The following is a 22,365-nucleotide window of genomic DNA, read 5'->3' on the forward strand; positions in this document are numbered from 1 at the left end:
AATTTGGCTTCTGCAAGTTCCAGTCGACGATTAACTCCCTTGGTTTAGCTAGCTAGTAACACGTGGATTGTGCTGGATGCCATCATAATTTGGCGGTCTTCGACCTGGAGAAAGTCCATTACATAATATGCCATTTTGGTGCCCTGGGAAAGGAACGGACAGATGCCGAGAAGGTAGTTGCTGTTTCGAGTTCACTCTATAACACACAGGCTTCCACCTCATTATGACTTCGTTGACCACATAGATATGTCATTCTGAAGTGGCTGGCACCATGTGTCCTTACGGACATTAGGCAAGGCATAAAGGATTTGACCTTGACTCAACAGGATAATTCATTAGATATGACTGCCGATTAGGGATCGTGGGCACATCACACCCATGGCCTCCCGTTTGCTGGTGCTCCAGTTTCTCTCTGTGTAGCTTCTGGTGTGCAGCTGGCAGTGGAGCACATACTGTTTGCCCATGGTTAAAGCCTTAATACTGAGGTGCCTATGAAGATTTTTTTGTGGCAGGCAACTTTAAGGAAAGATTTTTAATGTAATCAATTTTATGGCATTTTTAACGGAGGCTGGTTATTTTAAGTTGGTGTAATAACATTTGTTTAATTCAAACCAGTAGCTATTTTTATGGTAATCATTCCTTGGATGTTCTGGCATGTTGCAGATTTTTTGTAAGAGGACTAAGTGATTACCAGATTATGGTACTCATAAAACTTGGTTTATTTTCACTTTGGAAATGGTTATATAATTACTTGAATGTATGTAGGAAACTCGTGGACGTTTTAGAAATGTCTTTCATTATTAACCATTTTCATTAACTGATGGAGGTTATTTTTCTTGGTGTATTTGTGATGAGTGTTCGTGTTTTTATGTTTCTTGTTATTAACAAGAGTGAAACTAGTCTAGAGAAAGTGCTCTTTAAACTTGCAAACTTTCTTCCTAACAGGTACTCTGGACTGAAAAATAAGAGACTTACGGAAATGTTTCGCCAGCCAGTGTTTTTTTTTTTTTCAGTCCAATGCAGAGAGGAGGAGTTTGAGGTAATCAGTCCCTCAGCCTGGATTCGATGTTTTCAGTCCATCAGTCAGAATTCAATCAAGATTGATGGGCTTAACATACAGAATCCAGGCTGAGTGACTGATTACCTCACACTCCTCCTCATCTTCCACCGTTCCTCTGTATTGCACTGAAGAGGCCACTAGCTGGCGAAACGTTTCGGTAATAGAGATTCCCAAATGTTGAACGAGTGTCTCATTCTTCAACTAGTTGATTTTTATGAACCATTTACATCTACTCGAGGGTGTCCTAGCCAACGTTTATTATAAAAACACCAGCCACTCTCAACTAATGCCAGCACCCACAAAAAAAATCATCATCCAATAGATCCCGACTAATAATATATTAGGCAATTTTAAAGTGGGCAAGTTAGGCACGTAGTAGTTGGATGGAGGGGAGAGTGTGAAGAAAATAGGTAGAAGTGGGAATTTGTGGCAGGAGGATATCTAGATAATGATGATGGCGATGATTATGCCGACGATTACTCTTCATTTGCTTCTCCGAGCCTGAGTTATTCACCGTATTAAGTCCACCTGATACTTCACCGGCAGCTCCGCGAGCCCTGGCTGGGTCCTGCAGCTGCTGAGTAATTCAGGCACCAGTCTTACTGGTGTAGACTGCATGCAGAGTGATTCAGATACCAGTCTTGGTGGAATAGACTGCATGCTGAGTAGTCCAGACGCCGATCCGGGCAACGTCCTTCACCACTTTGCTCTCTATAGTGCTCTTTCGTTCGCTCTGTCAGGGGTCTATAGCTCTCTAGCTGTCGCGTCCTTTATAGTGCTCTCCCGCGAGGACGCTCGCTCGCTAGGTTCCCTCCCCTCTTTTCTCTTCCTTCTCGCTATTCCCTCATTCCTTCTCTCCCACTATTCTTTCCCCATGTGCTGCTGCTCTCGCCCGCCGGTTAGCGAGGTCATAACACGTGTGGATAATGAGATTATAATGACACTATCTCATGCCATTATAGGCGTGGTGATCTCTTCATTATACACATGTAATGCGAGAGAGGCTGTCGAGAGGAAATGGGAGGGGAGGCGGGGTGGAGCAGTCCTCGTTACGACTAACCTGCGCAGTTGAGCTGTTCACTATTCACTTCACGTACATTCGTGAGTGATGGTGAAATATTCAGTAATTTATTTTATAGTAGGTCGTAGTGTTTTTATTCTGTTTGCACACACACTGTAATACAATTAATGATAAAGATTGCATTCACCCTCACGCTGATTTCATACTAATGAAAGCTGCAAAATTTATTCCGCATTTAAATAACTAGATGCATTTCGGGGGCTGCGCGATTGGAAGTATCCCTGAATCTTGCATGCCCAGCCTCTTCTACATCCATGCACGCAGGGTGGTCGTAAAAATCTAACGCAAAATGTATACACGTCAGTGTATCTAAGTACATATGTATGTATGGATAAATACATTTGTGAGTGTATGTATTATGTGAATTAATGAACATTCATAAACTTTTGTTAATGTATGCATGTGTATATTTGTAAACATGTATGTGTGTACATGTATGAGTACATATGAGTTAGCATATGTTTGTGTGTATACTATATGCTTCTGCATATGTATGCATGCATGTATGTATGTGTAATTTTGCGCATGTGTTGTATGCATGCATATGCATGTGTATTGTGTATGTACAGTTTTGTGGTTTTGTGTACTTTTTTTTTTATCACACTGGCCGATTCCCACCAAGGCAGGGTGGCCCGAAAAAGAAAAACTTTCACCATCATTCACTCCATCACTGTCTTGCCAGAAGGGTGCTTTACACTACAGTTTTTAAACTGCAACATTAACACCCCTCCTTCAGAGTGCAGGCACTGTACTTCCCATCTCCAGGACTCAAGTCCGGCCTGCCGGTTTCCCTGAATCCCTTCATAAATGTTACTTTACTCACACACCAACAGCACGTCAAGTATTAAAAACCATTTGTCTCCATTCACTCCTATCAAACACGCTCACGCATACCTGCTGGAAGTCCAAGCCCCTCGCACACAAAACCTCCTTTACCCCCCCTCTCCAACCTTTCCTAGGCCGACCCCTACCCCGCCTTCCTTCCACTACAGACTGATACTCTTGAAGTCATTCTGTTTCGCTCCATTCTCTCTACATGTCCGAACCACCTCAACAACCCTTCCTCAGCCCTCTGGACAACAGTTTTGGTAATCCCGCACCTCCTCCTAACTTTCAAACTACGAATTCTCTGCATTATATTCACACCACACATTGCCCTCAGACATGACATCTCCACTGCCTCCAGCCTTCTCCTCGCTGCAACTTTCATCACCCATGCTTCACACCCATATAAGAGTGTTGGTAAAACTATACTCTCATACATTCCCCTCTTTGCCTCCAAGGACAAAGTTCTTTGTCTCCAGACTCCTAAGTGCACCACTCACTCTTTTCCTCTCATCAATTCTATGATTCACCTCATCTTTCATAGACCCATCCGCTGACACGTCCACTCCCAAATATCTGAATACATATTCACCTCCTCCATACTTTCTCCCTCCAATCTGATATTCAATCTTTCATCAACTAATCTTTTTGTTATCCTCATAACCTTACTCTTTCCTGTATTCACCTTTAATTTTCTTCTTTTGCACACCCTACCAAATTCATCCACCAATCTCTGCAACTTCTCTTCAGAATCTCCCAAGAGCACAGTGTCATCAGCAGAGAGCAGCTGTGACAACTCCCACTTTGTGTACATATGTGCATGAATAGATGCATGTGTGTGTATATATCAACTGAAATAATGCCTATTACCTAAAGTCAGTGCCCGATCATCCAGGCTGTGGTTCGTACGTTGGATTGCGTGTTGCCAACAATAACAGCCTGGTTGATCAACCTAGATAATCGCCCTCTGATACATGGCGGGTGATTCACGTAGAGTTAACCTAATAAAAATAAGTTTTTTAGAACTTGTATACCTTTCACGAGTTCCGAGAGTTTTTGTACGCCAGGCTCGTTTGGTGTTTGCCTGGTCAACCAGACTGTTGGTTGACCAGGCTTCAGTTGAAGGGAAACGAAACTCAGATGAGTGTAGGCCTCAGATAATGAGCAAAACCAGTGGGTGAGAGGAAGCGGCAGGATCTCGGGTGATGGGCGAGTGAGTGCTTCGGGTGAGGTTGTGCGGATGGGCCCAGGCTATACATAACGGTGTGTTAGTGTATATTAGGGTGTGGCGTATACCAGAGAAAAACATTACGGGACGTTGATGAGCGCCAAATTGCATTTCGTTTTTTAAGTCCTGGGGTTAAGTAGTGTGTGTGTGGGGCTGGGGAGGTTGTACGGGGAAGGGGGAATTGGTGGAAAGAGGGAAGGGGTATTACACGTAAATTAGTGCAGATCAGAATGATGGAGGCTGGAGCTGGGCTTTAAATAATAAGATATTACAAGGACCCCAGTGGTTGTCCTAAGTGATTTACCTATACATTACTGTGTATGATAATTTCAGTCACCTAAATTTGTGTAACTGTACTTATGTGTACATGTACCTAAATAAACTTGGTATGAAGTGTTGTTGGTGGGGTCAGAAGAACATAAGGAGTCGTATGATAATTTCTTAACATTTTAGTTAACGGGGATTGATCATTTGCCATTGGATCACTTAATTTTCGATAGCCTGACGTGTATGGCATGTCAGACTCCATTCGTATGAATCCACGAATAAAAGCAGAAACTAACGTATTGTGACCTAGCTTTACTTTTAAATTATTTTTCGCTATGAAAATGTATTCCATCAGTTACGCACGTAGTCATCGCGTACCCCCGTCGTCCTGTGTCATCTTGTGGGTTTTGTTTACTCTTCACATGCTCTGGATACATTACACATTGCTCTGGATTATTCTTCATGTTATGATCATGTCTTTTGGTCTGTGCTCCTTTAGTGATGGGAGATTTGGTTCTTGAAGTCACTACTCGTTGCTCTTGCCTTGTAGTTCCAGTATCTCGATCTAAACTGTCTGCTTGGATACGGGTTCCACACCGCTGTGAGATAACCATCGCTACCCTCATAAGGCACTTCCTTACAGCTCTCCCTTCAGATTTACTTATGAAAGCACTAACCACCTGAGATAAGTGATAATAATAATTATGCAATTATTAATTGGGAAATGGGTATTAGGCAGACTGAAGTATTAGTTACAAAATATAAGTCTCCACTAACAGCTTCACACATCTCCAGCTCCACAGGTAGGTTCCTCCAGATATTGGAACTTAACCTTCGACTTTGCCTGCCTCCTCGTAAGTCCTTCCTTACCTATTTTTCCTGAGCTTATAAAGGCTTCAAATCCCCCATAGCTTTCGGCTAATTAGGATCGTTGTAGTGAGACACAGGCCATATAATCACACAGACGATAATTCCATCCCTCAACCAGGAAGCGGAGGGAGTAGTACTTCTTGGACATTGCTCGCATAAAGAAAATTGAGACACTCTAAATCTCGCACTGCTGCTGCATACTCGAAGGTTGCTGATGCGGCCTGCATGAACAACCCCAGACATTGGGTGACTTTACTCTTGTGGTGGAGCTTACGTTGCTGGGTCAAGGAATGCAACACTCTTACCCCTCCTGTAATTGGCTTATGTAGAAAAAAAAATTCCTTTCACTGAATTTTGTTTAATGGAATGGAGAGATGTCTTCTGTTTCTCTCCTGCTAATTGCAGTGCTGATGTGCTTTACAACAATTGAAGGAGATTGGATCTTTAAGGAATATTTTAATAGACCTAGCGGCCTTTCGGGTGGTACGTCAAGCTGTCAGGAAGATCACAGATTGATCCAGGAATTTAGAACGAAGCAGTACAACTCGTCTTCTTTCCGGGTTGCCTTCACTTAATGTTGCTAGCACTTGTCATTCCCATTATTAATGGACAGTTCTGCTAACTATTACTCTGTTAAATCTGGGCTCGGACACACATTGCCTAGTCACCTATGTGCCGTCCTCCTGCCTCGTCTGTTCAGTATGTTGAGTGCAGCTGTCTATGGAACATATTTTAACTGTTTGCTCACGATTTAGGTCTTTAACCTTGCATTGTGGTTTATATAATTAACGGGATTCCTGCTGGAATCTAGTCAGAACTTTTAGATGAGTTTTTTGAAACTGATATTTTAAAGTATTGTATTTGTACTGTGTCTTATGGAAGATTTTTTTTCTTGAATGTTCTTTTGTGTTGTATTTATTTTTTAATTGCCACCAGCAAAGGTTAAAGTGCACTGTAGATTTAAAGAAAACTACCAACATCCCCACTGAAACTGAGAGCTACTGACCGAACTCTGATGCCGGATGTTTCATTTGCCTGGAAGTTTGAGGCAAGAGAATGTATATCATAAGCGTATTTTGTCAATACAAATTCTGTTCGACGACTGATCCCTTGATTCTATTCACTGGTTACATGTAGGAGGATTTTGCCTGACAATCTTCTGCGACAGAAGATAGCTTGTGATTCAGCATGTATAAAGGTTAGGTGTTCTCCACCATCTTCAGATCCTCACAGTAAGCGTCAGACTGTTTTGATATCTTGAATAATATCTTAGTAATGGGTTCAAGGTAAGAATTGGTTCGTGCTACTCCATGGAGTTCATCCTGGAGTAGGGTGACCCATAGTGCAGATTTCTGGGCATCACAGTATGGTCAGTGTTCGGTTTGATGAATCTGTCACCTTGTATGTGGCCGTCTGGTAGTTCCTTAGTGGAACAAGGACTGTGGGAAGCACAGCCGGATGGTGTGTACTGTCATCACCTCAGGCATCACTGTTCGCTGCTTAATAATCTGCTATAATAGTGGGTGTTGGCTTATTATATACTGCTGGATGCGGACGCTTCAAATGTTTTTCCCCCCGGTTTTGCTCTTTATTTGATCGTGGTTTTCATTATAAGTGGTTCCAGTAAGGGTCTTTAGGGGTATTTTAATGTGGGATATTTTAACTTGATGTAAAAGTGATAGTATTTATTTCTCTTCTTGCTAGTTTTATTGTTGTTACTTAGTTTTAACTCTAGGAGTTCTGAAAAAGATTCGTATTTTTTTTTTTGTTCCCAAAAGCACGGAGCGACGTCGCTGGAGAAAGTTCTCTTTAGATCTCAAAACAATCTTCTTCCTCCACTCAATTTTATTCTCTTCACTCTTTTATGGTCTATGATAAAAGTATTATTTTAAATTTAAAAAGTTTTGGAACAAACATTATGAATGATGTGTATCATAAACAGGCACATAAAAATATTTAGTAATTAAAGATATTTATTGTTTAGTTTACACTTATTTTAAGTTTACGATTGTGTATCGTCTTACTCTGTAGTGAGATAATTTTAAATTGCTTTTTTTTTTTGACTACAGCTTCACTAGGATTTATTTGTCTTGCGTAAGTGAGCTTGTGTTTACGATGCCTGAGATTTTAATAAATCTTTTTGAAGTTAATTATGAGAGAAAAGGTCTTAACTTGCGTCACTTGAAAGTAAGAAATGGATTCTTTGTCAAGTCTTGTCGTTTTTACTTATCTCCTGATAAACACTGTAGTGGAGCAGTGCTGGTTTATCCCCTTGCTCTTAATGGAGATACTTTTGGAGTAAATTTATCAGCCAGATCTAAATCAGGTTCAGGTCTCCTACATATTTGTTTTGGAGGAAGGAAACAAGTCATTTACGAACATATCTTTATTTACAAGATTAATTAATCATACAGATATGTGTATCGCCCGAGGGTGTGGGCAATTCATCCTTAGAGCCTATAACTCCCTAATATAAACAATGAATATAAACCAATGATTGGCATTGACACACATTATAGACGGCTTGATAAGTTTTAAAGTGAGTTTGGATAAGATCCTAGCTATGTGAAATATCCTATGTACAAATTAAAGTTTCCACATACACGTTCTTTCAGGTTACTCTAAAAGAAAATATCTCACTTTGTACTCAGACATGATGGTAAGCTTAAGGTGAGACCAGGGAACGAGGACGATCGCCAACATACTCCAGCACAGCACATGGGCGCGTTCATCAGCACAGCTCATGGACGCGCTCATGGCTCGTCGCAACCAAAAGCGATCACTGTAAACGTGACAGATACTGTCTTGAAATATCAATAGTTCACCACAGAGTTGTGAGGTATTACATTCACAGGTCAAGCATGATGAGCGCCACAAATTCTACTGCTACAGTACGTAGTAAAAAAATTTTGACAGCCTCTTAGCTAGTAGAGCTTTTAACAAATTGGCGTAATTGTCAGTTTATTGAATATAATTTACTGAATGTTTGTTTGCAGTGTCTTGGTCCATGGTCTCACCTCCTTTCAGTATCACGTAAACTGGACATCTGTTGCTGCATAACAGCACCACACGTGGTAATTAACAACAAGAATGGTTTTTTATGATTATAAAAACTACTTAGCAAAGCTTTAACCTCCATGTCCACGTCTAGAGTACAATTAAAAACAACAGATAAACAGCGGTGCAGCACAGAGGAGATAAACAAGGAAAAAACGCAAGAAAAAAAAATAAAACATCCGTGGTAGCAGATTGGTCACAAGACCCCCAGCCTGTGGGAAGGCTGCCAGTTTGATATTTTTGGTCAGACCCTTTGACGACAGATATTTTGTGCTGAAGAGCAGCGAGCCACACTCTCCTAGCCTCCCTACACGCTGTACGTGATGCTAGGTTGCAGGAAGTGTCCGTTTCCACCTGCTTAACGTTAAGTGGTAAGTAAACACGCGCTCAGTCAAGCTGTGTCAAGGAGATATTAGATTACAAAGAATGATAAAACGATTAGCCGATGACAATGCGAACCACTATTTTGACCACAGAAACGATAAAAACGCCGAAAGCTTCTGCGAGCATCAAAGTGCATGCTAAGTATACGAAGCGAGGTGGCTCTTGTTTTATGTAGCCCTCCTGATAAGCGCACCGGAATGTAAACATTTCCTCATCATTCACAGCGACTGGTGACATCTGATTGTTGTCGCAACAGATACGCATTAGCTGAAGTTTCGTTAGCTGCAAGTCCAAATCTTCTTCAACAACATGGTTTCCATATATTTGCTTTTATTCTTGATTTGATAACCAGGAGTAACCTGCGAAGTGTGAATTACTACTTTAGACGTGATAGCTTTGCAGGACTGTTACAGGAATGTTCATAAATATCACGTGAAGCATGTTATATTATACCCGGCGATAGAGGGCTCTGCAGTTAGACAAGCAAATCACGGAACGGGTTGGGCTTGAACCGATGGCAAGTTAGAAGACTCGCTTGTCATGGGTTCAAACTCCACCCGTTCCGTGATTTGTTACAATGGTGTTATTACTATTTCGAGAATCGGGCAAATAACTACGTTCGGTTTCAGCTGCTTGCTGCGCCTCGTAGTATCCACACGTGGACTCTGAGCGTGTACGTGATTTGCCACTGAAACTTATTAATATAAATAGCCAAAAAAACTTTACTGTCGAAAACGAAAATATCTGCTAATGATGGACAAACAGAAGATTGTTCCACTACCTAAGTGTTTATAATAATGCTGGTGGAAGCGGGGACATAAGGTAACGGGAGTGTTGTGGTGTGTTCAGGTACTTTAGGTAGCAGCGCCCAGTGATCTCTGGTAGGATAGGTATTATAATGCGAACCAGATCTACATGAGCTATTACAAGTCAAATGATGCGATCTTGTGGCCTTCCACGCGTGCTCTTCCTAGTCACCTACCACTCAGTCTCTTTAGTGTGTGCCTCAACATTCGTGCGACCCAGTCCTTTGGGTTGCTCCCATGTGACCCAGTCGTGTGGGTCGCCCCCATCTGAAACAACCTCCCACTCAGAGTATCCCAATCTCAAGAGTGAAAATTATTCTGTGTTCACTACAGTGTGTCACTCTCTCCAGCTCTGTGAATATATTTCCCCCTCCCCTTCCCCTCATAGATCAGAAGCGGCATATAGTCGCTAACCACAAACCAAACGTTCTCTGCACGAATTCATTCGTTCAGTACATTCTACATTTGACAGCATCCTCTGGTTAGACATGTTGCAATGCCCGTTTAATTGACTGACCACTCACTCCTCTCTGGTTAATTAATGTTCCAACTCCCTGGCTACTCAAGGGCAAGGACTGCCTTAATACTTGTGAAGAGCTCTCTAGTCAGCTAATTAGAGCCATCCTCCCCGTCATGAGATCATACCTGATTATTAAACCCTACGAGTTTGACGTTTCATCTGCTTGCTCGTCATTGCAGTGTGTTATACGCTTTCCAGAAAAGTTTTGTTTATACTTTCCAAGTGTGTTGAAGCTAATCTCCCTCTCTACAATAAATCTGCAGTACCAAGCCATTCCTTGCTATTTCTAAATGTAGGTTAAAAGTCGTAAAGGTATCAATGATAGGTTAACATAGGCACCACTGTGACCACAAATGCAAGTTTTTTACAGACGATTCGTCTGTAAAAAACTTGTACCAATGATTTTTTCCTCAGTGCTATCCCAGAATGGCTTATTCATCATTAACAAATACTTTCATATTTGAAAGCTTTTACCAGTTTAAAAGGTTCTGATTTACGTTATCTAGTTTCCCAAATTCATACGAATAGTGTGTTGAAACTTTTGTTCATATTGTGATTATATTGTGCAAAGAATTCCGTACATTAAGCTCGAATAATTTTTTTGCTTAAAAATTGTGGTTTACGGTATAAACCTTGGTAATTGATACCGACAAATTGGTTCGAAAAGATAGTGAACAAACACTGGAATATAATAGGAAACGTTTCTCTCCTGGGACTTTAATCACTTCTAACGTGAAGGTCCCAGGACCGAAACGTTTCTTAATAAATATATTCTAGTATTCACTCATGTGTCTTTTTAAACCAAATTGGGTTTACCTCATCTGTAAGACTTAAAACGTCTGGGACACTGCCGTATACAACTTATTTTATTTCCCCGCAAAAATGACTGTCCTGAGCAGTCCTTTATTTTTATGTTTAAGACAATGAAAAAATGAACGTTAGTATAAACATTTTAAAATAGTCTCGAGAATAGAAAAGAAACCAGGAAGTCTTCGTATTCGAAGACTTTCTGTAAAAAAAAAAGTTCTTTCGTGATGAGGAAAGATCGGACATAAGTGTATCACGTGAAGTAGCTAAGAGGGGCTAAGAGTTTTCAATTCGCCATGAATGAGATCCTCTGGCTACGCTAATTGCTTAGTAGGTTCCTTGTGAGTGAGTAGCACACAGGAAACTAGAACGGAGTGCAATACGAACGTCGCCAAGTGAATGTCTCATTCAGCATGCCGGACTAGTTTTCGTGCAGTGGGGAGTGTTGTTCTTACACTTTAGTCTTCTAGTATGGGATTCTGGCTGGATTATGTAATTTATACATTGCTCTACCATAAAAGTCGTTACTCCTGTTGATGCACTTAGCTATAGTCATTGACAATGGCGCTGATGAGAGCAAAAAAATATCGTTGCTAACAATGTGGAGGGGGTCTCGACTGCCACCCTGGAAGATGGTGCAGAAGGAAATAACGAGTGAAGGAAGCACTGTGAGGGTGGTTGTGTGTGTGATAAGTGCGAGTGCCATCAAGGAATCAAGATGCCAAAATTCACACGAGAGAGCGAATAACACTTTCGACAGCCGCAAGAGGATCAGATGCATTTAAAACGGGAGAGGGGAAAGGTTCCATGCAAGACGAATATACCACCGCATCAGGAAGCATGTTCATTAAAGCCAGGATAAATTAAAAATGTAATAAAAGAAATAAATGGGAGGCACTACAAAGACGCTCGCAATAAAGGAGTGAGGAAAGGTGGTGTGTCACTAAAGCAATTAATATAAACTTAGATTACCAAAAATACAGTTTACAACAGTTTTTTATATTTTTTTTCATAAATTCACATCAGCATTCACAAAGCAAGTCATATATGCCAATAAGAGGTGAATTCGTCTCTTTCAAAGACGCACTAAATAGGAAGAGCCCCAACAATAGAACTCCGGGAAAAGTATCTCTGTTAGAAATCAAATGACCACTGAACACCCACGTCATTTTTTTTTTTTAGCCTCGCCGACCCAGCACAACCATCACCATCCTACGAGCTTCAGCTTGTAGGATGGCAGGTGTTGCTGACATGTATGGTAGAAAGACATTCGGTACAATGTAAACCTTCAGTATAGATTAAGTTTTGTTCCAGGTGGAGCTTTATGGTGAGCTTTATGCCGGCCTGATAGTCCCACCCAGAGCGAAACGTTGTGAATAAAGTAGTTTACTATGCAGTGAGTGTCTTTATAAAATCATCTTGGTGAGCGCTCACTGTTTGCCATCACAGTAACAAAAAAAAAGGCTTCTGATATGTTCATCAGACCGAGAAGGTAAAGGCTTCTCGCCAACTTACCAACCAACGGCCGTATTACACAGAAACATTTGATAGTATGATACACCTCTTGGGTCTGCGGCTGGCAGAAGCTGCAGCGTCCCTCGGTCGGTAATTGGTAATTATTTACGATCTCGCGTGCTCTTAAAACTTGATGTAATTGCTGCTTAGGTATGAGCCTCAACCCTCGACCGCCATCGTTACAGGAACTGTGATAAATTTTTAACGATATATCCAGCATTGAATGCTTGTGGCTGGGATATGTCTCTTTAGATAATAAGCGTAGGTTTGCGACGAGTGTAGCGACGTCCTGAACAGCCCAGCAGTCTCCATAAGAGTTTTGATTTCCTGCGTACTTATGACAGTTTACCGTATATGTTTATCCAGCTTGCGGTGCCGCAAGGTTATCTCTTTTGGTTACATTTTTGTTGTCATGTTCGGTTTTAATGAGTTAATTTAGGTTAACCTACCGCTAGAAATTCATGCTAACCTAAGCAGCAAAGCTGTAACAATGGCTATGTAGATAATGGATACTCACGTCATTGTTCGATTAATGTTAAATTCTGGGTTTGCGTTGGAAAACAAAAGATCTGGAGTAAGTGATATTTAGATTCAGTGGATATCTTTACTAATAGCAAATTTTTTACACACTCAGGTTTCATCGAGACATGATGAATCTACTGTGGGTGTGAAGCGTTACTAGTACAGGTATCCACTTCATTAAAGTGCCATTTACTTCTTGTTGGTATTTACACCCCAATTTTAATTCCAACCAATTTGATCAGGAGGATAGGTTGCACAGCCAGATGTAGCATAGGTCTGAACTACCCCGCCAGCACACTCAATACTAATATATCTCCCATGATTAGTATACGTAATGTATATTGTACAGAGAGATTTCCAAAACGAAAAATCTGACCCAAGCAAGGAGACCTGCGGGGGAGCTAATACGAGGGCAGATCGAAAAGTCCTTGGGTCCATTGGTTTTTTCCTGACAAAAAATGCAATTAAAGCTCCGATCATGTCCCCAGCTCCCGGGAGGACAGCGTTTCCACGCAGATGAAGTGAATACAGTTGTTCGTTGAATGGTTACGTAATCGGCGGACAGAATTCACTACGGAAGATATAAAAAAATCCGGTAACTGGAATAAGTGTCTCAGTAGGCCTGGTGATATACAGCGAGAAATAACCAGTGAACAATATTTAATATGGATAAGTTAAATTTATTTTGTCAGGAAAAGATAATGGACGCAAAGACTTCTCCATTTGCCTTCGTAATAGAGCGTCGGAGGGAAATCTCCACTGAGCATCTACCATTTCTTGTTAATTATCGCCCCCGCGGCTCGTTCCCAAACCAAGACTCCTGGCGTACGTCCTGATCAGTGAGGCTGTTGGTGTGGCAGCACGCAGTCCATACAGGTACCAGAACCCGGGTTATCAGGAAGTGACTGGAGGAAGCACTTAGGAAGTTCCCTCCTGAAGATAGCCAGCGGTTTGTTGGTAACTTCCCTTGTATATGAAGGGAGGGCTTTTGAAAAGTTCTGAGCGGCGGTGGTGAGTCTTTAACTGAGCGTCGGTGATGAGTCTTTAACTGAGCGTCGGTGGTGAGTCTTTAACTGAGCGTCGGTTGTGAGTCTAGCTGAGCGTCGACAGTGAGTCTTTAACTGAGCGTCGACAGTGAGTCTTTAACTGAGCGTCGACAGTGAGTCTTTAACTGAGCGTCGACAGTGAGTCTTTAACTGAGCGTCGACAGTGAGTCTTTAACTGAGCGTCGACAGTGAGTGCTTGAAACAAACGGGCGAGAAAACATTAAAAGTGAGAAAACAATTCTCTACACAATGTAAATATCATAACGTAACTCACTTGTATATTTATATATTTATGTACATGTTTATGCGACTCTTCAACACCTGTTGTTGTTGTCACACCTTACAAAGTGGTACGAATACAGTGCAGAATAATTACTTGCAGCAGCGTACGCAATAGCGGTTCTTCAGAGCTGCGCCTTCCTGGAACAAACCGCTCATAAAACTTCATTTTTTTTCCATCTAAGCTAATACAAAAGTTCATGTCACTTTTTTTCGATTTTTTTTTATTAAGAAAGACGAATAAGTGATATTTTTTTTTATCACAAAGTTACCTTAGTGACGTGGTCGACGCTTTCTCCACAGACACCTAAATTACACACTCAAAATGGCACAGGCGAGAAAGTTTTAACAGTAAAAAGTTTTTTTTTCCACGATATAAAGGCGCACTTATTGTTTTTTTAAGAGGAATGTGTTGAGTTTTAATAAAACAAGTGGGAGGTCCTCTGTCCCGCTCCTCGCGACGGAGCAACACCCACTCTGATCACACCTGAAGCTACTCTCAAACGTCATTTTTCTGATTCATAAATGTGCTAAGTTAACACAAAATATGAGATGAAAAACTCTGAAGAAAAGGAGACATGTTGAGGAACAGTATTTCAGTACGGATTATTTCGCTCTTGAGCTAAAGTCATTAACGTTTTGCTCTGTTAAGAGCTCAAATCTTTGAGTTCATAGAGCTGTAACAGAGCGTAATGTTCTAATAGACTTGTCCTGCAGCGTGTCTTTCCTTCAATATTGTCAGTAGTACGCTAGTTGGATTCATGAAAAAAAAGAGGTGAGTATGGTCTTGCAGGCAAGGTCATGGTTCAGGAACTCCCAGATGTTGCACATAGCAGGTTGATGTAAAGAGGGTCAGACATGAACACATTTGTGCGTGGGTGACACCAGAGAAAGGAATGTACATGGGGCAGATGAGAGGAAAAGATATGTTGTGGAGGGGAGGTGAAGGAAAGGAATAACAGAAAGTACAGAAGGAAAATACGAATAGGGCAGTTAGGGAAATGGGGCTACAGAAGAGGAAGAGGAGGTAAGGAGGCTAGGAAGAAAGGAAGGAAATGGAGGGCGGGACGGATGAAGGAAGAGTAGGATTAGAGAAGCTGAAGGGAAAGGAGAATAACGTGAGAGACAAAAGGAGAGGAGGGGAAGTGAAGGAAAAGGTAGAAAGGGGGTGAAAGATTATATGTATGTCGTACTGAATAGGTAAAACTGGTCAGTTAGCAAGAACTCGTTTAAAATTAAATCCTTTTTAAAATTTTCTCTTATACGTTTAAAGATATATTTTTTTCATTTATGTTAATGTAAAAATGAATAATTTTTTACCAAAAGAACCTTAGAAAACTTTCCTAACCTTATTATAACAAGCGCTATTTAATTTAGCCTAATCCACCTAAATATATTTTAGATAAGTTTACAATAATTTAATAATAAACAAACACAATGAAATATATTTTTTCGTTAAGTTCAGAATGATTTTTGCGAAATTCTTGCATACACAGTTTTTTCGCTTGCCTTATTCGGCAAGAAGAGCGTTGCTATTTTAGCCAAAATCGCAAGTTTTACCTATTCGGCACGACATATATAATTGTGTGTGTGCGCATGCGTGTGTGCGCGTGCGTGTGTGCGCGTGCGCATGTGTGCGCGTGTGTGTGTGTGTGTGCGCGTGCGTGTGTGCGCGCGTGTGTGTGTGTGTGTGTGTGTGTGTGTGTGTGTGCGCGCGTGCGTGTGTGTGTGCGTGTGTGTGTGCGTGTGTGCGCGCGCGCGCCTGTGTGTATGTGTGTCTGCGCGCGGAAAAAAAAAAGCTCTACGCCTTTCACACTGCCGCCAGTATTTCGTCATTAGTTATGCAAAAGTTGGTAGATTGAGTGGAAAAAAATTTCCACTCCGTCAACCATTGCAGTCACTTGCAACATTGCATAGCACATGACAGCGTTGGTGACACCGTAAAAGTCCTCGAGCTAGGTTCTTCCATACTGATCCTTTGGGTGCTATAAGAATAACTTACATTCAACACTATAGAAATAAAGAAAATATTTTCGGTCGAGCCAGGGATCCCTCAAACTATACTGAACTAGTCAGGAAGCTCTTAAACGCACAAACAATTTCTATTGCTGGTGACCCTGCATTTTTGGATGCACTTGAGTTCTTTACATATAAGGTTTCATTCTTACTAATTTCGCTTGAGGAGTCTTCTCAAGTCAGACCAAAAATATTTATTTTTGTACTGTAGAATGTTGGCTATTCATGTATGTATTTGTTCATATGTATGCATGTGCGTATTTATGCAGAACAAGTCACTAGGGGATGGAAAATCAATCTATATCCGGGCCATTTTCACTGTTGCCAGCCATTCCAAAATAGCTATAGAATGCAGTATCGGTTGAAATAGGTAGATGAAGTGGAAAATTGTCAAGAGGTAGGAAGGCAGTATAACCCACACCGAGGAAATGCTGGTTACAGTACGGAAGGTTTGGAGCTAGTTTTTATTCCATTTTCTAGTGTCTTGCTCTTCATTAATTTGGATCGCTTGTTTACAGTGTGTGTGTGTGTGTGTGTGTGTAGTGTGTGTGTAGTGTGTGTGTGTAGTGTGTTTGTAGTGTATGTGTGTGTGTATGTATGTGTGTGTGTGTGTGTATGTCGTGCCGAATAGGTAAAATTGGTCAATTAGCATGAACTCATTTAAAATTAAGTCCTTTCTAAACCTTTCTCTTGTAGGTTTAAAGATATATTTTTTTCATTTATGTTATTGTAAAAGTTAATAATTTTTGTACCAAAAGAACGTTAGAAAACTTACCTAATTTAATTTAGCCTAATCCACCTAAATATATTTTAGATAATTGTACAATAATTTAATAAACACAGTGAAATATATTTTTTTCGTTAGGTTCAGAATGATTTTTGCGAAATTATTGCATACACAAATTTTCGCTTGCCTTATTTGGCATGAAGAGCGTTGCTGTTTAAACTAAAATCGCAAGTTTTACCTATTCTGCACGACATATAATTATATATATATATATATATATATATATATATATATATATATATATATATATATATATATATATATATATATATATATATATATATATATAATATCGATAGTGACTACAACAAAGAGCACAAACATGTAAAAATGTTACGTCTTCTGAAAATATACTTATGCAATTTGTATCCACACAACATGCATTCAAACACCAAGATCTGTTATAAACATTTTCCGAGCACTTCCACCACTCCTGCCGGGAATGAGGAAAAAGGAAAATAGTGAGGAAAAAAAAGAATTGGGAAGGGAGGTGGGACAATTGCACTTGGCTAGGACGTATCTGGAGCCAGGTGCCGACAACCCATAATTATAAAAATGTCTATAACGAATGAAACCTCTCCAACCTCGTTATATCAAAGTGTGTAACCTACAGTGGTGCCTCACAAGCCTTGATCAAGAGACGACTGAGCTTCCCTTGAGGGCAGGAAGGAAGTCACTACACAAGCTTGAAACATCCGCGCGTGAGTTGAGCATGTCACGATGATGAGACGTTTTGCCGCAGGTCTTGCAGTCTGTTCTTGATGTGAGCATTGACCTGCGTGACTCGAGGCTGGGCTTGGAGAGGTCATGCTACTTGCGGGTGGTTGGTCACAGGTTTACAAATTGGTGAGCAGGTGATAGGTGGTAACCACAAGCCCACACAAGCAAGAGACCCATGTGTGGGGAATGACGCTGCTCCCGCTGCCGCCTGAAACATAAAGTGGTCATTAGTGCTGCTTTGTCAAGGGCAGAAGCATATGAAAGTAATTCTGAACATTATTACTTGGTAAGTGTAATATTAATAAACTGCTTTTTTGCCTTGTTATGCATATCCTTGTATCCATCCAACTTCCTATTTTGTAAAGGCCCAGATTATGAAACATATTGGCAAGGTTTAAGAGGCTTAGCCTGACGATAAAACCACCTCCCTCCCCCTCCTTTACGTGGCTTAAGTATTAGCGCAATTTTTCACCCGGTCATTATAATTTTGCTCAGAGGGATTATGGAAGAGGTCATTGTCTTTTACCCAATGACACGAAGGTGACTGAATTTCCTGGTGGATCAACTGGCGGACCAATTAGTGAACTTACTAGTGGCCCAATGGGTGTTACATTTGGTTGCTGTCTAGCAGCAACCAAGACCTTGGGAGAGGTGGTGTTTCTGGCTCGCTTTCGTCAATTCCTAGTTCAATGCTACTGGTGATTAGTGTAAATAGTCTGGTTTGCTAAATTGTGGTCTGTTAATCCCCTCAAAGGAGGTGCTTTGATGTAAACGAGGGAGGCTCTTCATCCAAGGAATTGGACCAGTCTTCCTTTCCACCGTAATGATGCTGGGTTACCTTAACGTGGCAAGGGTTTGTGACAAATAACTCGTCAATCCCCCCATTCCTTTATTTGGCTTACGTAGCGGGTATTTAAATTTTGCTCTCTAGGGGATTATGGAAGAGTCTGTCACTGTGTGCTCCTACCAAATGCAGGTGAGGTGGTCCGCACCACTTAATGGAGGCTGTATCGTCAGGTGGGCCTTTTAACGGCGTACCTAGTAGTACATTGTGTAGTTCATCTAGAGGTGGAAGTATTAACGAAGGTCACGTCACTTTTTATTCCAGGAGTGATCACTGCCGCCTATATTGCGGCATTCTTGCCGCAGTATAGACAGTTTTGCTAAGCCTTGCTCTGTTGGTTCTGGGCGTTCTATTCTAGGTCCTTTCCTGATAAGGGTGATTCCCGAAAGACAGTTTGCACTGCTTGTCACATTGGTGTGGAGTGTGGGGAATAGTAGCAAGGCAGTGGCTTTTTATTGGTCAACTGTACTCTTCCCTTATTACACTTAGAGAGAGAGAGAGAGAGAGAGAGAGAGAGAGAGAGAGAGAGAGAGAGATTGAGAGAGATTGAGAGAGAGTGAGAGTGAGTGAGTGAGTGAGTGAGTAAGTGAGTGAGTGAGTGAGTGAGTGAGTGAGTGTGAGTGTGAGTGAGTGAGTGTGGAGTGAGCGCATTTGAGTGCTATTTGAAATTGAATGTATCATATGGATTACGAAGGATGAAATAAAGGATAAAAGTTAAATAAGGAAAAGTTTCATTCGTATATCAAATTCTGGAAAGAATTTCGTATGTAAAGAATGAATGAGAGTATATTAGTGCCATTTTTGTATGACTGTAAAAGTTCAATCTTTAGATATGTTAGAGACTACGAGAGTGGAGACCGCGGAAACGTCATTTATATGATAAATGTGCTGTTGAGAGTATTATCGTATGCACTGAATGAAGAAGTAGGAAATTAGAAGACAGCGTGGTTGTATAAAAGTTAAAGTTGAAAAAGCTGGATTATTGATATTTTGGTCAATAGGAATAGTCTTAGGAAATAAGAGCTTGAATATTAGGCAGAGTTGAAATGTTAAGTGAATAATTGGGGGTGAAGTCTTCAGTATAATGAGAGAGGAAGAATAAAAAAACATTACCTGAACGAGTATTTTGAAGGGAGTTAGGCTGAAAATTGTGGTTGAAGTTTAAAAACGAAAAGTTGTCGTAATGCTATTTTTTTTAAGAATACAGAAAAAAGTTTTGTCTAAAAATTGGGAATGTTGTGAAAATTAAAGAGTTTGAGGTGGAATAAGACTAAAGATTTCAACTAATACAAAAAATAACTTATCAATTTTCTTAGAATGAACACATCAGAAATTTATCTTACAGTATTGACATACAAGAAAAAAAATGTCCACACTGCTTCTTTATCTATCTTCAGCAAGTAGCGATAATGAACTCCTGAAGATATTCGTAGAGATGATACGCATAATAAGTAAGCTCAAGCGAAGCTGGTTTACACACACACACACACACACACACACACACACACACACACACACACACGGGGCCAGGAGCTGAGTCTCGACCCCTGCAACCACAATTAGGTGAGTACACACACACGGGGCCAGGAGCTGAGTCTCGACCCCTGCAACCACAATTAGGCGAGTACACACACACACACACGGGGCCAGGAGCTGAGTCTCGACCCCTGCAACCACAATTAGGTGAGTACACACACACACACGGGGCCAGGAGCTGAGTCTCGACCCCTGCAACCACAATTAGGTGAGTACACACACACACACACACACACACACACACACACACACACACACACACACACACACACACACACTTCCTCTGCTGTTACCTATTGTCTTCACCTGATATCGGTGAAGCTCTTTATCCAAGGAATAGGAGCTATCCCCTTTCTTGACACAAGTCTGATTACCTCTTATGGGCTTAGCGAAAATACGCAATAAACTGACCTTTATATACTCCTTTACTCTCGAGGGCTGGCCCAGTCTGCGGCAGCTGACCCTCCACAGACTCCTCCGAGCTCTGCCAGTATACTGCAGCGATAGTGGCGGTGCACCTGTCAATAAACACCTAGTTAGATGGATGAAATCATACTCTAGGACGCACTGAATCACTCGGAAACATGATGAATGAGACATGTGCAACATCTTGGTATGTTTACTTGTAGGAGTTTCGTCATCCAGTGGCTTTATCAGTATATTAAATGGACATAGATACACCACTGGGAAAAAGCCCTGGTAAGTTTTTAACGTAATTTGCTAATAAACTTGTGTTTAATCTTTTAGGGCAGTTTTAGCTAGTACCTCCTAAACACTGTTAATTCTTTAAATATCGGTGGCATACAAAACTCAAAAGTAGCGAAACTTCTCTAATAAATGTCCCGAACTACGTGTCTTTTTCCATATTTTGTCGGTATCACCATACCATTTTTGTAGGACGTTGCTGTTTGCCTACCCCCCTCCGGCGAGACTCGTCACTCCGAGACGAATCTCTCACCCGTGGACACCTGTTCACGGGTACTCCTGCCCCAGTTTGCGTAGCTTGAGTGCAGGTGACTTAGGAACAAAGCGGAAAAGCTTACCTGGAAAGAGTTCCGGGGGTCAACGCCCCCGCGGCCCGGTCTGTGACCAGGCCTCCTGGTGGATCAGAGCCTGATCAACCAGGCTGTTACTGCTGGCTGCACGCAAACCAACGTATGAGCCACAGCCCGGCTGGTCAGGAACTGACTTTAGGTGCTTGTCCAGTGCCAGCTTGAAGACTGCCAGGGGTCTGTTGGTAATCCCCCTTATGTATGCTGGGAGGCAGTTGAACAGTCTCGGGCCCCTGACACTTATTGTATGGTCTCTTAACGTGCTAGTGACACCCCTGCTTTTCATTGGGGGGATGTTGCATCGTCTGCCAAGTCTTTTGCTTTCGTAGTGAGTGATTTTCGTGTGCAAGTTCGGTACTAGTCCCTCTAGGATTTTCCAGGTGTATATAATCATGTATCTCTCCCGCCTGCGTTCCAGGGAATACAGGTTTAGGAACCTCAAGCGCTCCCAGTAATTGAGGTGTTTTATCTCCGTTATGCGCGCCGTGAAGGTTCTCTGTACATTTTCTAGGTCAACAATTTCACCTGCCTTGAAAGGTGCTGTTAGTGTGCAGCAATATTCCAGCCTAGATAGAACAAGTGACCTGAAGAGTGTCATCATGGGCTTGGCCTCCCTAGTTTTGAAGGTTCTCATTATCCATCCTGTCATTTTTCTAGCAGATGCGATTGATACAATGTTATGGTCCTTGAAGGTGAGATCCTCCGACATGATCACTCCCAGGTCTTTGACGTTGGTGTTTCGCTCTATTTTGTGGCCAGAATTTGTTTTGTACTCTGATGAAGATTTAATTTCCTCGTGTTTACCATATCTGAGTAATAGAAATTTCTCATCGTTGAACTTCATATTGTTTTCTGCAGCCCACTGAAAGATTTGGTTGATGTCCGCCTGGAGCCTTGCAGTGTCTGCAATGGAAGACACTGTCATGCAGATTCGGGTGTCATCTGCAAAGGAAGACACGGTGCTGTGGCTGACATCCTTGTCTATGTCGGATATGAGGATGAGGAACAAGATGGGAGCGAGTACTGTGCCTTGTGGAACAGAGCTTTTCACCGTAGCTGCCTCGGACTTTACTCTGTTGACGACTACTCTCTGTGTTCTGTTAGTGAGGAAATTATAGATCCATCGACCGACTTTTCCTGTTA

At 41.4% G+C, this 22,365-nt stretch overlaps 1 protein-coding gene and 1 long non-coding RNA gene across 3 annotated transcripts in view; one reads left to right on the forward strand and one right to left on the reverse strand.

Moving 5' to 3' along the window:
- The window catches only part of LOC138854089 (uncharacterized), a 119,806-nt gene that overhangs the window by 12,252 nt on the left and 85,189 nt on the right, over window positions 1-22,365 (forward strand). The window lies entirely within an intron of this gene.
- The window catches only part of LOC128696948 (uncharacterized), an 86,034-nt gene continuing 81,043 nt past the window's right edge, over window positions 17,375-22,365 (reverse strand). Inside the window, exons 6-7 of the mRNA XM_070095330.1 lie at window positions 20,582-20,688; window positions 17,375-17,998 (exon numbers count right to left, since the gene is read on the reverse strand). Coding sequence (XP_069951431.1) covers window positions 17,907-17,998; window positions 20,582-20,688 — 199 coding nt within the window. The 3' untranslated portion in view covers window positions 17,375-17,906. The remainder of the gene's footprint in view (window positions 17,999-20,581; window positions 20,689-22,365) is intronic.

The sequence above is a fragment of the Cherax quadricarinatus genome, chromosome 49, assembly GCF_038502225.1.
Source record: "Cherax quadricarinatus isolate ZL_2023a chromosome 49, ASM3850222v1, whole genome shotgun sequence".
Lineage (NCBI taxonomy): Eukaryota > Metazoa > Arthropoda > Malacostraca > Decapoda > Parastacidae > Cherax > Cherax quadricarinatus.